This window comes from Neopsephotus bourkii, unplaced genomic scaffold (genome assembly GCF_033783945.1).
Source record: "Neopsephotus bourkii isolate Nb327-2 ecotype Australia unplaced genomic scaffold, CSIRO-AGI_Nbou_v1 NB_1234, whole genome shotgun sequence".
NCBI lineage: Eukaryota > Metazoa > Chordata > Aves > Psittaciformes > Psittacidae > Neopsephotus > Neopsephotus bourkii.
The window spans coordinates 4,317,881-4,335,122 of NW_026901719.1; the positions used below are offsets into that span (position 1 = coordinate 4,317,881).

General features: G+C 38.6%; 1 protein-coding gene across 7 annotated transcripts in view; it reads right to left on the minus strand.

Moving 5' to 3' along the window:
* The window catches only part of SH3KBP1 (SH3 domain containing kinase binding protein 1), a 226,209-nt gene that overhangs the window by 136,406 nt on the left and 72,561 nt on the right, over positions 1 to 17,242 (minus strand). For all 7 annotated transcript variants that reach the window (XM_061364578.1, XM_061364576.1, XM_061364577.1 and 4 more), the window contains one exon: positions 7,526 to 7,649. In XM_061364578.1, the coding sequence (XP_061220562.1) occupies positions 7,526 to 7,649 (124 nt within the window). The remainder of the gene's footprint in view (positions 1 to 7,525; positions 7,650 to 17,242) is intronic.

The following is a 17,242-nucleotide window of genomic DNA, read 5'->3' on the forward strand; positions in this document are numbered from 1 at the left end:
GAAGTCTGTATCTTCTACCAGAGCTGACACATACAAGGGGTAGATACCCCAGGCTAAAGCACTGGGAAATGTACAGAAACCCCAATGACTCGTTTCGGAGCTCAGTTTCAGGTAAGCCACCCTGCTCATCTTCTGCCATTCCTTAACCACAGAAAGTTGTGAGAAGGGTGAGGGGAGAAAGGCTGGTCTGCTAATTTTCAAATCAAGTTAGTCATGCTGTTCTCAAAAAATCCCACAACACCCAGATGAAAGGCCAAAGGAGACAGACACAGCTACAGTCAGGAGGCAGAAGGTCAGGGACAGACCTCAAAGGCCTTACTAGGTGCCAAGTGACATCCTATGGCAGTGAGAAGGAGAGAACTGCTGGCATCAGGGAGACACTTCTCTGCAGAACCTTGTGGAAAAATAAGCAGTTTCTTTTGTGATAGGGAAATTAGTTTAAAGATGAGGAAATTACAAACTCATTGCTGTTGCTACTTTAAAAGAATTCTTTTAAAAGAATTCCATTTAGTATTCAGGCACCTGACAGTGCCTGCTGAATTTTAAAGGCAGCGTTATCACAGTTTTCTCCATACTGCCCTCCCAATTTTCAAATGCAGAGCCATATTTAGCCCCATAGCAATCACCTGAATAATGCATGTTCCCTTGTATTCTCTTTTTGTTGTTGTTCTATGTTGCCTTGTTTCATACATATATATACACACACAGGTGTACAGTTAGCTCCTTGATGTAGTGGCTCTATTTTTGTTCAGTGTTTTTACAGCATGATCCATAAATAGGAATCGTAGAGCTAAACATATGACGTACGAGAAGACAGCCACCCAGGCAAACAGATGATGATGAAATCAGGGCATACCCAGATACAACAAACTTGGAATTACAATTCAAATCAAGAGGGATTTCTACAACCAACTTCTACAGGCTACTCCTGCACAGAGCCTCACAATACTCACTAGGAACCCACACCAGTGACTGCATTCAACTGCAAAATTGCAGCAGCTACATCAGGGGTCAGCACTTGTGCATTCTGCAGAATATCTGGAAGAAGTAATTGAAAAGAAAGGGCAGATACTTAGGATAAAAAGAAGATGGGGGACACTGCAGAGTAAATGACAGAAAAATAAATTTTCTCACTAGAATAAGCTACTGGAATCTGGATAGGTAATGAAACCTTAACTGAAAACAGGGCAGCAAATGACCATAACATAGAAAAAAGTTGAGTTAAAATATCTCATGTCATTATTTAGCTAGGACTCACAAAAAAGATCTGCTTTGAAAAGAACAAGCCCCCATTCCACTCTTGCCAAGAAGACAGCATTAAGATCTTTCTTCCAGAGGAAAAAAAAAATAATAGTCATGTCAGTGGTCAACAGACTAATCTTAAATTTAGAACAATGGTACCACCTATCTCCGTATTCCTGTCTACAGAATAAGCCTAGTTTAGGCAGATTTCACACTATAGTTACAACTACAAGAAAAAAACCAGAGAACTAAACTCATTTTATGGCACCAGGAAGGTAATGCAATAATTTCGAATTACACTGTTTTATAATTTCCGTTACTGTATAACTGTATTTATATGAGAGGATACTGAATCCAAAAGCATGGTCACATGATGCAAGGAAGGATGTTCAGAGATTAGAGAATTACTCCTGTTGTGAACATATTTTACTCTTCAGCTCTCTAATCAGCTATACTACATGCACCTTAAGTGTCCCCTTATCACATTCCTAAGAATTATTTTTATCAGAAGAATCACGAAACTAAAATGCTAGAGTATAATTTTGCCATGTATCCTCTACTGCATGCATTAAATGCAGTTTTGAATAATCAAGAGGGAACTTTAACAAGCAGAGATCTTTCCTTTAGCATGGGGTAAAGTCCTTCTTGCCTGCCTCCAGAAAAAAATTGTTAAACCACTACAAATCACACACACATACACAAGTTTCTTTCTGGCTGCCATCCACATGTACAGCACAAACCAGTGCTTTTTTCTGCCTCTCTGAACTGAAAGCAGTGCCTTTCAGTGCAGTGTAGCTTACCTGAGGGTAAAAATCATCCAAGCATTTATTTTCAAGAAACAGTACTTTTAAAGGAAATGTATCTGAGACACTACTTATGCATATGAAGAGATGATGTTTAAACTCAAATAATAAATATTTTGCTGAATTCAAGTTTCCTGTGCCATTAATTCTTTATGTCTCATTTTGGGTTTGTGTTGTATGTTGTAAGCACATTTTAACCTTAATAGGCTGAGAAGTATGTTCTTGCGCATAACTGTGTAAACTGTATATTGATTATACACCAATTAGCTGATCTTAAAAATGAAAAGGATTTTTTTTCATGCTAGCTATAATTTCTCTGAAGTTGGCAGCATTTGCAATACCAAAGCCTGTCTGTGGAGATAGCCCAAATGTATAAACCGCAGAAAGATAATCCAACCCAAAGACAGACCAATGCCTCCAAAATTCCTGTGTTTGAACAAAAAACCAAAGCTGAGCATACTGAGGGTCAGCCACCTCATCAAACATGACTGGCACATGACAAAAGCAGTCATTTGCACTAGGTTTATAATAAAAGATTTCATGAAGGAAATTTTGAGGTTTGCCTTTCTGTTGAAAAATGTGACCTGAATCATAGCTTACATACATCACTTAATATAAAGCTCAGAGTTGACACAACTCATACACTGAGTCACCATTGCTCATCCCAGTAACAAACAGGGCGCATTTTTGTATCCAGATCATCATAAAGCTACTCAACAATGCATCACAATTCCTGTAAAATGCCTTTACTATTTCTCTAATTTACAAAAATAGACCTAAATCTCACGTTTGTATATACCAGACTTGCTAATTATTCATAACAGAAACCTATTATATCATTAAATCTACTTTCACAAACCTTTCCCTTTTAGGGTAGGATGCAAGTTCTTTTCATTATTTAAATGTAGTGTGAAACGTAAAATAAAGAATTCTCAACTAGAAAAAAAATTTCTTTGCTTTCAGTGTTTGGCTCCGATTAAGAACATGTAACACACAATGAGCTGTCAGATTTGCTGGCCTGAATAACCCCAATGCAGACTGCATTTACAGTTTATATAAAATAAATACATCTGGCAAGACAATATATCTTTTCCTCAAATACGTTTACTTGTATAACAATTGTTGTTAGCTTACTTACAAAATACAGCCTGTCAACTCCAGTTTTGCAATTTGGCCTTTGCAAGTGGGCTCCTATTCCCAGACACACAAAACAGTGCAATGAATAGGATATTTTAAAATAGGATACTCAAAATTCAGAGAAAAAATATCCTAAAATAAGCCATAGCCATTTAACAGCTAAGCTCTTTGCATGCAATTTCTTTATACCTGTACGAAGATTGTATTGAATTTATGACAGATACAGAACAGTTGCACAAGTTCAAATCTGGTTTTAGATTTTGAAGTTAACCTGGAAAAATGGAATTTCACCATGTTGGAAAAACATTTATGAAAATAAAAAAAATATATATCTTACAGTGTCTTCCTGTTCCAAGACCTGACTAATTTTCTAACATTTCTTAGATAATAGTAATAATACCAACAATCTTGGGTTTTTCCAAACAGCCTGAATATGTTATCAGGGAAGAAAAGGCTTCCCCAACCTTTTACTACTAGGGTGCAACAATGCCAGTTGTAAACAGAAAAAAGAAATTTTACTTTTTTTTTTTTTTAAGTCAGCTTTCAGAAGTTTTAGAACAATAGTTCTATATGATAACTAAAAATTCTGGAGCAGTGAAAAGATACACTAAAAGACCTACAGCTGGCATTGAAAGATTTTTCTTGGCATATCAACTGTAGAAGAAGCAAAAGAATGATCCTTCCCCGATTCTGGCAATAGCTGTACAATCCAACCATAGCTGACGTTCACACTTCAGACAGGTCGTTCAGTGCCACAGCCTTTTTCCCTAGACAGGGGCTGATAATGCAGCACCTCAAGCATCCATAAGAGCCTAGACTATTGGTGCTGCAGCGCTGGGAACTGTCAGGGAACACATAAGGACTTCACATGCCCTTAGCCCCAACTCTGCACTCAAGAAAATGGTCCTTTTTTGAGCCTCTTGGACGTGAAGCATGAACTCACTAGAGTACTATAATAAAACACTGAGTTTCCTTGATATTAATTGCCATGGCTACCATGCTATAATGGATCTCAGCATCTTTATGAGGCATGTATAAACCCAGGTTTTGCTAATAAGCAGCCTGATGCAAACACACCTGAAATACCTGGAGGTCATGAGTGAATCTGGATATGCCACAGCAATAAACCAGAAAAAAAACCACCCCTCTGCCTATCTGAAAAATCAATACATATTAAGATACCTGATCTTCGAAATTAAAGTGTGGCAATTTGGCCAACAGTTTAAGTGATTTATCAGCAGTTACACAGCAACTTTGTGGCAGACCAAGAAAATAAACCCATTATTTAGGTGTAGCCTAACTTCTAGATCATACTTTCTACCCTGTAAAGAGAGGAAATACCTATAAAAACTAACTCTCACAAATACATCAAGGCCAAGTGTAAAAGTTTCCTAAATTATGCCCACCACAGCAGTCATTTTTACCATGTATTCCCATTAGGTCACCAGTACTTGTGGTTGGTAAGAAACATGAAAGGATTGGAAATGTTCCATTTTTACTGCCCCCAGTGAAAAGCTGACAGAAGTCAGATCCTTCCATTTTCTCCTGGTCTTTCTAACAAAAACCTGAATGATTCACAGATGGGGACCTACAGCAATTAATACCACAATCAGTTGCCACCCTCAACTGTGTAATGGCAGTACTAACCCAGGTAAGCTACTACCAGTGGCATTACACCAACTTTAAATTGTTCCTACATTACACCTGTAATCTAAAGTAGTAACATTCATTACTTATTTGATGAAACTAAGCTTTCACAGAAGGCATTTCAATTTACACTGATTTTATTATAATACAGCACTTAGAAATAATCAGCATGAACAAACAATTATATGAAACTGGATCCTAAATACCTTTTTTTGTTCAGAAATCCATTCTTTTCCTCTTAGCTACTTAGATATTTCTTACGAATAATTTAGCTGTTTTCCTTGAATACCACTTCTGGACACTTGTCAATATTCCTGAAGGAAAAACTCTGTACATGCCAGAAGCCCAACAGGCCAAGATTCTTCTGCTCAAAATGTGAATGCCTGCTAAAATGCTATCACTTAAATTAGGCCAACCAAGTTAAGTAGTAAAACTATGCAACATAACACCACAGCAGTAAAAAAACACTTGTCATCATCTCAGTGATAGAAACAATGCACCAGCACAGAATGCTTCAATCCCACGTCACTGAATCTGCTCTGAAGTTCCAAGCAGCAACATTACATTACCCAAGCAAATAAATACTACTGCCTACTATTTTTACTACTGAACAGTGGTAAAAAAAAAATAAAATCTAAAGACCTTTAGATGCATTCCATTCCTTCTCACTTCCTAACAATGAGGGGGGAAAAAAAAAGTACCATCTTTCAGGTCAGGTCACATTCTGTGATAAGTAAAGAGATTGAGGGAAGGTTTAATAAAAATTGCAGCACAAGAACACTTGAAGAAAATACCCTCTGTGGCAGTTAGTACTCCCTCTTCAGTAAAATATTGCAATATTTTCCAGAAGGAGAGTTGAAACATACAGCTTAGAAGACTATTACTGCACACAACAGTTACTACTTACTTAGCTGTCCTTACTTAAGCAAGGCTACCATGGCACCATGCTCAAACTGACCCCAGAAAAGAGGGAAAGTTCTCTTGGCCTTGTTATGCTCTGTGTATCCTTAGCTACACTGCTAAAGTATGGCACGCTGCAACTGCTTGCTGTGCAGCAATGGAAACAGCTGTGGAGAAGCAGCCAAAATGAAAAATTTACTAACCCTGACACTTTATAGATAGTCAATACTCACTAATGACATACAATGCAATAACATACTAATAAGAAATTTTGCTCTTTCAAAACCTAACCCAGTTCCTCAAGCTACAGATCTTCCTGTCAGTCTTTGCTTCTCTCCCTTCAATAAATATGAAGTTTTGCATACTCCAGCTACAGACAGAAAAAAAAAACTTCTTTATCTCCTGAAACCTTTAAAGCTTCTGAGCCAGAGGGAAGAGGAGAAAGCCTGTGCTCCAAGTATATTAGGAGTGTTATCCCCTTGTGACTGAACCAACTCTCCGCATCTGCTGCAGCTATTAAGCTTCTCCAAATAGCAGCTGAAGCAATATGGAACAGACTTGGTCCCTAGATAATTTCCCAACTACTCATATGGTTCTGTATAGCAGCCATGAAAAAAGAGTAATTCTTGGTAATTTAATTCTGCTGTTGCTTGAAAAACCTATGACCCAAAGCAGAAATGTTGGACATATCTCCAGATTCAAGATGACATTGCAAAGTCAAAAGACAAAGCTTTCTGAGATTTATTTCCAATTTTTCTTTCAGAGAACATCAATCCTTGCGAAAGAGGTGGCGATTACTCCCCCTTGCCTTTTAAAGGAAGGCATACATTTTGCAGAAATTATTAAATCTTCTCTAATTGCAGTTGCAAACCTTAGGTTTAAGACCTCTGATCAAGCCGCAGCTCAAATGCAATATTCACTGATAATACAGAAGATGAAATTTCCATATGCATAGTCCTAACAGTATAAAAGACATGCCAAAGTTGAAATCACATTACAGCAATGATTAATGACAACAGATTATTCTGTAAAAGGCAGCAAGTGAGAAACTGTCCACTGAATTCTTCAGGAAAAAACACAGTCCCTCTCTAGCACACAGCCAATTGTCCTCCCACAAACCAATGGGAATATAAACATAACATAAAGAAAATGCCAATTTTTTGTTTTGTTCTAATGTTTCTGAGAGCAGGACAGAGAGCTAGGGAAAGAGAGAAGATCTGGAGGCTCTCATTTCAGTAACTCAAAACCCTACACAGGAATCTGCATTGGGAATCAAGCCAGATATGAAGAGCACACATTCCAGTCTGAAACAGAAGACAGTGACAGACACTCCCCAGGAAACTAACGCATTAAGCTTTATGATTTCAGAATTTTTTTGTATTTATTTTTTTGTTTTAAAGTTCTCTGTCAGTAACCAGTCTCTGTCCCAGATAGAACATGAATACATGAACATGGACTAACATCACCGTACAGAAACCTCCTCAGATGCAAGCTGCCAGTTCCTTACTTTAAGAAGCTTTAGTAATCCCCTCATACAGCTTTCCTTAATTAAATGTATCTAGGAATGATTTCTTCTAGAAGAAAGGAGTGTCTGTGCAAATTCATGTGCAAATAGTAGACATAATACATGCAGCCATATGCTGGTTTAAAAGGACAACAAGCTTATTTTTATTACTATTCCTTCTATGCCTTTACAGTTAAATAGACTATAGCTTTATTTATAGAAAACAAGAAAGGTTTACATATTGTTCTTTTAAAGGTCTGCAGATCTGCATTAAAGCTTCCATATACTATACCTTTTCTGTTGGTTCTAATAATTGTCTCAGACAGTGGTAAAGAGCTTCCATTGGAAACTTCATTTATAGGCTTCTCTGGTGGTTTGTTGGCAGTATTTTCTTTCTTCATGTCCTTCTTTATTTCCTGCAGAAGAAAAAGCAGGTGGAGAGGGAGAAGAAAAAGAAGAAACAGTTAAAAAAAAGGTATTACAGAATATTCTAAATCTCAAGCTCCCAAGATGTCTTAAAACTGCTGCCTCTTCTAACGCTACCTCCAAGACTCTTTATAAGTTAAAATGCCACAAAATGGCCACCAGGCTGGACAAAGCCTTAGGTGGCATGGTTTAGAGGGAGGTATCCCTGAACATGGCAGGGGGGTTGGAACTAGATGATCTTAAGGTCCTTTCCAACCCTAACTATTCCATGATTCTAAAATGAAAGAAATTTTTAGTAACTCTTCCAATGGATACTGTTTTTTTTTTTCTTTTTAAAAGAGGTTAATTTCTTATTTATGCTTGAAAATTATAGGACAGCGCTGCAAATCTTTTACTAAAGATCACTAAAGCTCAGGGGGAGAGAGGCTTCTCAGTTTAACCATCATTTAGCTGCACATCTGACACACAGGGCAGAACTGAGTACAGTATTCTTGATGTAAAGGCAGCTAAGTTTGCTTCCCCTCTGTCAAGAAGCCCACAGAAACAACCACCACAGCAGGAAGAAAAACATTAACTAGGAAAATATGACAAATGTTACCATAATTGGCAGAAGCATATAGAGAGCCTGCTGTCAGAACCATTGCTAACACTAACACATTTTGCAGCTGACTGCCTTTTAAGGTGATCAATTTCTTTGGCATCTTGAAACACCACTGATGTAAACAAGTAGGCATTACCTCCATTTTACAGACAGGTAACTGACATACTGAAGAAGCTAAAGCATTTGCATATAACCATATACCAAAAAATAAGGGAAAAGTAAGTTCAGTTTTGGCTCCAAGCTTTGTCCTAGGTCAGGCTGCAGAGCCACTTGAGCTGGGAGGGAGCTCAGCAGTTCTCTACTCCAATCTCCAGCTCAAAGCAGGGCCACCTCTGGGGTCAGAGAAGGTTGTTCAAAGCTGTTTGTCCAGCTGGATCCTGAAAACCTCGAAGGCAGCAACCACATAAGCTTATGAACAAGCTGCTCCATTGCTTGACTGCCCTAGCAACAAAAAAATTCCTTATAAGCAGCCTCAAATGTTCTTTTCAAGTCTCATCTACTCTCTCCTGTCCTCCCCACCGAGCACCACTGTGAAGGGCCTGGCTCTGTCTTCTTCATAACCTCCTTGTATGTACTGGAAGGCTCCCCTCCCTACATAATTTCTTCTCCAGGCTGAACAAACCCACTTCCCTGAGTATCTACTCATAGAGCATGTACTTCAGTTCCCTCAGCCACAGAACCTGCTCCAATTTATCAATGTATTTCTTTTACACACAATCCACATGCTGTCCGCAAAATGGGATGCTGTACTCTGGATGTGGCCTAATTGGTGCTAGGCAAAGGAGTGTTACCACTTCCCTCAATCTGCAGGCTATTTAATGCAGCCCAGGATTGCTGTTGACTGTGTTTGATGCCAGAGTACAAAACTAGCTTATGTTTAGCTTGCTGCCCACCAGGACCCACAGTTCTCTTCAGCAGAGGTGCTCCCAAACTCATTAAGCCCCAGTCCATGTGTCTGCCAGCAATTCCTTATTCCAAGGGACAGAACTGGTATTTGCCTTTGCTGGTTTTCATAAGGTTCATGCCTGGATCCCTCTCAACAGCTGCCCTGCCTTCAAGTATGTCAACTGCTTCCCTGATTTGGTGTCATCTGCAGATTTGATGAGATTGTCTAAATTGAGCAGGCATCAGGGACAGGCGATGGCTTTGGACACACTTTGCCCTTGTAAAAACCTCTACCTCTCCTCCTCGCTTTTAACACATTCACTGCCTTCTTCTACATCCCAGTGCAGTAGCAACCTCCGCCATCCCACAGCACTGTACCATACACAGGTAGTACTATACATCTTAGGTTTCCAGCATATCAGACATGAACACTAAACCACAGAAAGCGAATTTCTATTTGAAGTTTCTGAGGTTATCTGAGAACAGCACCAACCAAAACAGGAATTTCCAAGGCACTCTCTAAAAGATGCACTTTAAACCTGAATGCCATAAATTTCCCTAGTCCAATTGATATGTCAAAGCTGAACTATTAGCCACACTACATTAATAGTGTCTTTTGTATCTGCACAAGTCATTTACTGTATATCAGCATTCCATTAGCAGAGATAAAAGTTTTATAAACTGCTGGTCACCAGGGTTACAATTAATTTTCTATCTAGTGCCATCACACACATAAAAGAGTATCTAAAATCCAACTCATTACAGTACCCATCATAACTGAAATAACAAATGTGAACGAATAAGTGTATAAAAGGTGAATGTATGTATGTGATAGATGCTGCTGTTAGAAGAAATACTGCAAACAGTTCTTGTATAAAAGTGAGCCATGTGATAATTTAAGAACACTGCATGCATTTAGAAGAAAATGCTATATTACTTTCTAAAATGTGGACTAATACATACTAATGAGTACATTATTCCATGAACTTTTTTTCAGTCTTAAAATTAAAATACATAATGAGTCCTCTCAAAGCTTGTCGTATTGAAGCTTTAAATTTACTTTGTAGCAAGTTGACAAACTCATGGTATATTAAAAATACCTAAAATTGAAAAAGAATTTGTGAGTCAAACAGCACTCTTGTGAACAGGACCACAGGACCACAGCCAAAGACCCCATCTTGTCAGAACTTGCTTCCTGGGTGTCATTAGCGTGATATTTTCCATTCTTTATGTCAGAATGCAATTAAATCTTCAACACACCAATTCTGAAACAATGGTACATTAATTTTTATTTTTAAAGTTCTATTTCCAACTTCAAAAGTGGCAGAAAAAATTGTCTGCTATAACAGAAATCAGCACTGTACCCTCAAGTCTCCAAAGGAATGGTAACTGGCATCTTTGTTGCTCTTGACAGCTTTTTGAGGAAGCCTTGTTTGGCTCCTAAAAACAAGCACAAATGACTCTGGCCACAGAGGAATACCAAGTCAGCTCACTTTGTTTCACCACAAAAATACAATGAATTTCACTACATTGCATATTTGGTAAATAATGCAATTATAATGGCTTTAAAAGCCCAGTGCTCCACTGGTTATAATTATAGAAATCTTTGAACATAACCCACTCATTCTAGATTTGCATGGAGCAGAAGCCTACTACATGAGGAAAGAGTAGGCAAATAACCTTCCAAACCCATGTACACTAAAGGTTGCTTTTGGGAACTTTCCCCAGCATATGACAAAATTCATTATGGTTCTGGTTTCAAGTTGAAGTATGCAGGTATTACTTCTAAACAAGAAATTCCAAATACAGAAAGAAGTAGAAGGCAAACTTTCACTCAGGACAGGAAATCCCCAATCTGCCACGAGTAGCTCAAGAACAGCCAAATTTAAGTGCTAAAGGAGTATGAACAGAAACTAACAATCCAGTTGTGAGCTCAGGGAGTGCTGTTTCTTGAAGAAGGAGCTTGTGTATGCAAAAAGAGGAAAAACAGTAAAGGTAAGAGACTTATTACATTATACTGCTCTAAATAACTGGGGAGAAAAAAAAAATCAACCTGCAGTTAGCTGCCTGCCTAGCAAGGACTACAGTATGTCTCCTGATTAAGATTCTTGCACTAGTTTCTGGTCATATTTTGACTACAGCAAGCACACACCCTGATTAGATACAACCACCACTCACTGTAGACCAATCTATCCCTGAGTAGGACAAGGGGGACTGGGCAGGTACTGCGGGACGTCTACAGCACGCTGAGTCTCCACATAATGACAGTGTGAGCACTTTCACTAGGAATCTCTGTGGTAATGTTAAGTTGGTCCAGACCCAATGACCTAGAGAGCCTTTTCCAGAACCTAGTTCACAAGACAGTGTCCATAGAGAGCCCCACACATAGCCTTAGGAGAAGGGGCAAAACAGGATCCCCTGAGTGCAGTGCTTAGCTCTTCATCCCACCACTCCTCCAGTACTCAGATGTTTCTGCAGAATGAGCAGCTGTCTCACTCACACAGCCTACCTGGAAAGAGGCAGGCTTTCACAGTGCTAACAGCTTCAGAAATATCTCTAAACCTCATCTTTGGTACTACATGATACTTGATTTTGAGGAAGTGCCTGGTATAAATTTCATGGGTCAAAATGATGTATTTTTCCTAGCCCACACAAAGATAATTGCAGGTTATTAGCAGATTGTTTTCAAGGGGCTATGCCTCAGGAACCCACCCCTTAAAAAAATAACCTCACGTTTCAACCACTAAATCTAAACTAGGCCCTTTTGATGCCACAAACATTAAGACAGTTTCCACCTCGTGTGTATGTGTGTTTCAGAGTGATTCCAGTAGTATAAGCAGTCCTTATTGGGAAGAGGCATCCTCCATCTGAGAAATTCTGAAAAGCCACTGTGAACTTTAAAAAAATCCTGATTTTTACATCAAGCTTTAAGCTTGATTTGATGAAATACAATTTCAAAGATATTATAGGGTGCAAACACATTTTACAGTACTCAGAAGGCCCTTACACTTTGTATAATCTTTTATCATCTAAAAAATACTGTTTTTTTAAATGAGGCTTTAACCATACTGCATAGATGTCAAACGCCAAATCACCATGAAAAGATTACTTTCTGTTAGCAAATTTTGAAATAGCGTTTCTCCAAAGAAACACAAAATCCTAAACAATACTTCAGTTGGTTTTATTTGGATCTTCTCTAATCCAATCCTACACCAGTATGAGCCACAAAATTGTACGACATTTTCTGTACGCTTGTGAGCTTTACAATGTGACAAAATCTTAACTAACAAGTTATATAGCGCAATGAAACTTCACTGCATAGCAAAATATGACATATTCAAGTGTACCTATGCCCTATTAAATGGCTATTTCAACCTATAAAATCTAGAAATTCAGCATCTTTCATTTTTTTTAAGTCAAAATCTGTTAGTCGTTGACATGACACATGCCTTGTCAAGTTGGAAAGAGATAAAAAGAGTGGTTAATGGTTACCAAAGAGAAAAGTCTTCAGCTCATCTGCCATTTTCCTACTGTTGCTTGCAAGACCTAGCTTTGTTTGCAGAATTTCATCATTTATTACCTTTCAAAGAAAAAGTCTATTCTATCAGACTACACGCTGAAGCTTCTGCTCATCTATCAAAAAGCTTCCTTTAACTTACAGCAAATGTTTGAATTAGGTCAGCCACAAAAGTTACAGTTAGTGTCTGTTACTAAGTCTAAAGGAAAGTACAAGAACTTCTGCCATTTTCACTACAGCAAAGCATCAAGATTTTTTTACTCTAACAGTTCTGACCTTTCCAGGAAACTCAGCTGAAAACATCTGAGGAAATTGCTGCAACCCCTTCTATGACTATAAATGCAATTAAATACTATTCTGTGTTGCTGCACATATGAAATGCTCCAGCCAACACTTCATTCCTTGTAGTTGTTGGGAGCCATGAAAACACACGAGAAAAAATCACTGTCAAAGGTGATTTATCTATGGCTTCCATGTGCAAAGGGAAAAACAATTAAAAGCTAAGAAATAATGAGGTTTTCACTATTAAAGATTCTATATCCTGTACATTGCTTGAAGCTTAATATGGAAGCAGGGATAAGAACGCAAAATCATATGGAGCTGGGGGGTGAGAGGGAGCCTGGGTGAGCCAACACTGCAACACATACAAACTATCCAAAGATGACAGTGAACTACATAAGGAGCACTTTGACCACTCTGAAATACAGGATACTTTTTCTTTAATGTCTTTCTCAAAAACATACTTTACTTTTCAAGAGACAGCTACCACCATGCTTTCCTGCAAATGATGTCTGCAACACCAAACAATACATGAATTCAATTACCCATTTATATTAAAACCTCAAAATGTAACTCTGCTGCAGAGTGCCTCAATGCAATATTTAGTCCTCCTGAGTCATTTCCTGTGACATTTTCACTCAAACTAGTTAAGAGTTATTGAATAATTGTAAGTATGCTTAGAATAAATGCAACTCTCATACTGTTAAGACTCTTGTAGTTCTGCTGTGAAATAAACAACGTATCTGGCAATGAGGTTGGAACAAACCTTCCAGCAACTGAACTAGCATCAGTGTGAAAATTATTTTCAACCAGAAAGATGGCAGCAACACTAAAATCCAATATACCTTCATAGCAGTAGCTTTAAACTCCATAAAAAGGGAAATGTTTCAGAGACAATAGAGAGACCACCTAGCTTTTATTTTCCTGGCTTCTGCATCATTTGAGATTCACTAGTCTTCGGCTACTCCTTTCTAGGGCAATACCAGCTCCAAGACATGGAGGCAGAATGTGGGACCTTCAAGCACCATGATCAAGAGTGAGAGCTCTCCATGAGCTGATCACAAGAGACAATCATTGGCTGTCACCAAGTAGAGAGGGAAGGACAGCTTGAAGAGTGTGCTTCCCCAGAAGTGACAAAGTGATCCCTCAGTTTCTAAGAGCTAGATGGATCCCATACTGCTACTGCACACATCATTGGAGCTCATGACAAAGTTAAGCTCTTGTTTCACAACTGCAAGATTCTACATCCTCTTTCCTCTTTTACTGTCTTGATTATCCCAAGTTTATAGAAAGCATGTTCCCAGCTGCCTGTCAGGCATGTGACCTAACCACTGAGAAAAAAATAATAAAAAATAGGGTTACCTCCTGGTTCATGCTAGTACTATCTAGTTCGGGGGTTATTTTAAAACCAGAGCCTCCTAAGCCTCTCACACGGAGTTCTTTGATTTCTGTCTCTAGCCTTCAAAATCATGTCTATTTCTGTGACTCACGTGACTTCTATCTGATTTACAGCTTGATAGAGAAAAGCACTATTTTTTCACCAAGTTTTACATGCTGAACAGCATATCTATTCCAGCAGCAACAGCAGGAGTATGCAGAAGAAATCACGTTAAAGGTAAAGGCTCCAATGTGCCTTACCCTTATTTTTTTTCTTGTGTTACACAAAACAGATGCAATCTTCTGTTTTGCTCTTTCCCACTGCAAATAAACTCTTGAATGCCAGCCAGATAGAGTGAGAAGTGCTGCTTGCATAGCTGCTCAGGTAAGCCACAGTGCTGCCTTTGCATCTCATATGGAAGGCCTTACAAGACACTGTAAAGCTTCCTGTCAGGATGCTGCTCAGCTATTTATCATATACATCTTGACTTAGCCTGTACAATCATAAACCCATTACATAGCCATAAAAAAAGGCTTCTACAGCCTATCTGTGCTGTTCATTGTTCTTGCAGCATTTAAATACTATTTTTATTACTGATTTTGTTTATAAACTTTATTTAATGTAGAGGCAACACCTCAAATATTCGGGGCAATATAGAGGGTTACATGAAAATATTCATGTGAAAATTGAGTAGTTTGGATTTATTGCAAACAATTTGCAACAAACAAAATTACTATGAAATGACAAAACAGTTGCTCTGAAAGAAAATTAACACCTACATCCAGTGTATTTTACATTAACTGCAATAATAGTATGCCACTAGAGTCACAGTGAACCAGCTCCTGCTTAAACTGCTGGCAACTACTCTGTGATATCCATGTCTAAGCATTCCTTGCGTACGCCAGCCTGAGATGCCAAAGCTATGAAGCCACACTGCCACACCTGAATACCTTTGTTCCTCTCCTACACACCAACACCTAGTATGCTACAGTAAAACTGAAGCTCCTCTTTTAAAGAATCTTCACACGCTTCCTTTTTGGATACAGCTTTGTTTTATCTTGTACCTTTCCTATAACCTTCTGATAATAAAAGATCTTCTGATAGGACACACATTCTTGCATATGGCAAAAGTTTTGTGCTCTTAGAAGGCTGAGTGCCTGGATTATAACAAAATTAACATAACTCAGATTTGTTAAGTCTATGGAATCTTTCAGCTCTGTTTTTATATCAAAATGAGCGTGTTTCCTGCATCTGTTCAGATCAAGAAAGCCTCCTTGTTCTGTGTCCTTAGCAATCAAACTTCATTCTTCAGTTCAAAAGGAGACATATTTAACTATACCATTTAGGATTATTTTTTTTTTTAATTACCAAAAATTAAGCAATAAAAGAAAGGGTAAAGAAAAAAGAGAGACTATGAGAAACAGCAAGCAATACAACAGTGAGAAAAATGGGAAGCACGTTTTACAAAATGTGTACCACATACATAATACCAATTGTCTCAGACAAAGTCAGGAGGAAAAAAAGAATACATTCTCTGCTCATTGTGGTTTCGAGATGTGCTTGGCTACAGCAGTGATTAGCTTCACTGCCACAAGGACAAGCAACTCATTACATCTTAATGCACTTAATGGACCAAGGCTGAAAATTATAATTAGAGCCATAAAAAAAAGGCAAATAGGAAAAAGATGCCAGGCCGGGTGCTAGATGCCGTTCCCAGACACTTATTCACACTGACCCCAACATTGGCATACTGAGAAGGGAAGTCCAGGCCTTGTGCTCCCTGTTCCTGATTACCTAACAAGTACTCTAACAGCATCTACATATGGATCCCACACCGTGGTGGCAGAAAAAAAAATAACAGTAATTCTCTCTGAGATGTTACAATCTAGGTGTAAAAAAAAAAAAGTACAACTGATTAACAGACACAGCAGATGTCAAGAAGCATGAAGAAGCAGAAGTGATAAGCATAAGCCAGGTACATAAGCACTTATCAGCATTTTGTAAGTTCTGTGACAAGACACTTTTAAGGAAGACTTTGAAAGACAGCAAGTAAATTTGTGGATCTTTATGTGCAGTTTTCCCATGTAGGTGAGAAGTACAGAAACAGAAGTATGCTATAAATTTATTCAAGAGGTAAGGAAAATAGAATTTGTCCCCTTGACACCAGAACAGGGACACAAAGCCTCACCCCCACCATGCACAAAGCATTTGCAAGACCGTGACCTAGAGACTCTGGAAACTGAAGTGTACAAATTGCAGCTCTGCATTTCTGAAACCTTACAGAGAATCACATTTGCAGATTTTGTAACCTGCAGGTGAAATGGAAGTGGCCTCTTTATTCTATTCTGCCATCAAATTGTCTATCACCTGCCAGTGAACTGCAGCACACACTCCTTCCCAGTTTTAATCTGGGGCTGAGAATTTGTTCTGCCTTACATATTTAGCAATGTATGTAAATAGCAGGGTTCAGGGCATTAGGCAGGGATTGCCATGGGGAACATGACTGGCAAGTACCATCTTTAACTGGTGCCCTCTTCCTCCCCTCTCATTTCCATAACCTTTGTGACAATGGATGGCCACCCAGGCTTTAATCAGCTGGATCTCCTACCTTTCACCTGTCCTTTACAACAATACAGTACAATCCGTATAGGTTTTAGCTGCCCAACAGTCTCAACACATGTGTACACATCTGTGTGGGTGCTTAGAAACACATATGCTCCTCCCTGCACCTGCAAGTACTGTGGCAAAGTGCTGCAGGGAGGCACAAAAGCTGCTTCTCTGCCAGCTTCCCCTCAGTCCAGATCCAGCAGAGTGAAACTACTTAAACTATTTAATTTTTTAATAGAATGAAGTTTCTTCTCACAAAGGCTCCATTTTCATCCAACTATTAGAAGCATTATTGCTTTACTTGAAAGTGCAGTAT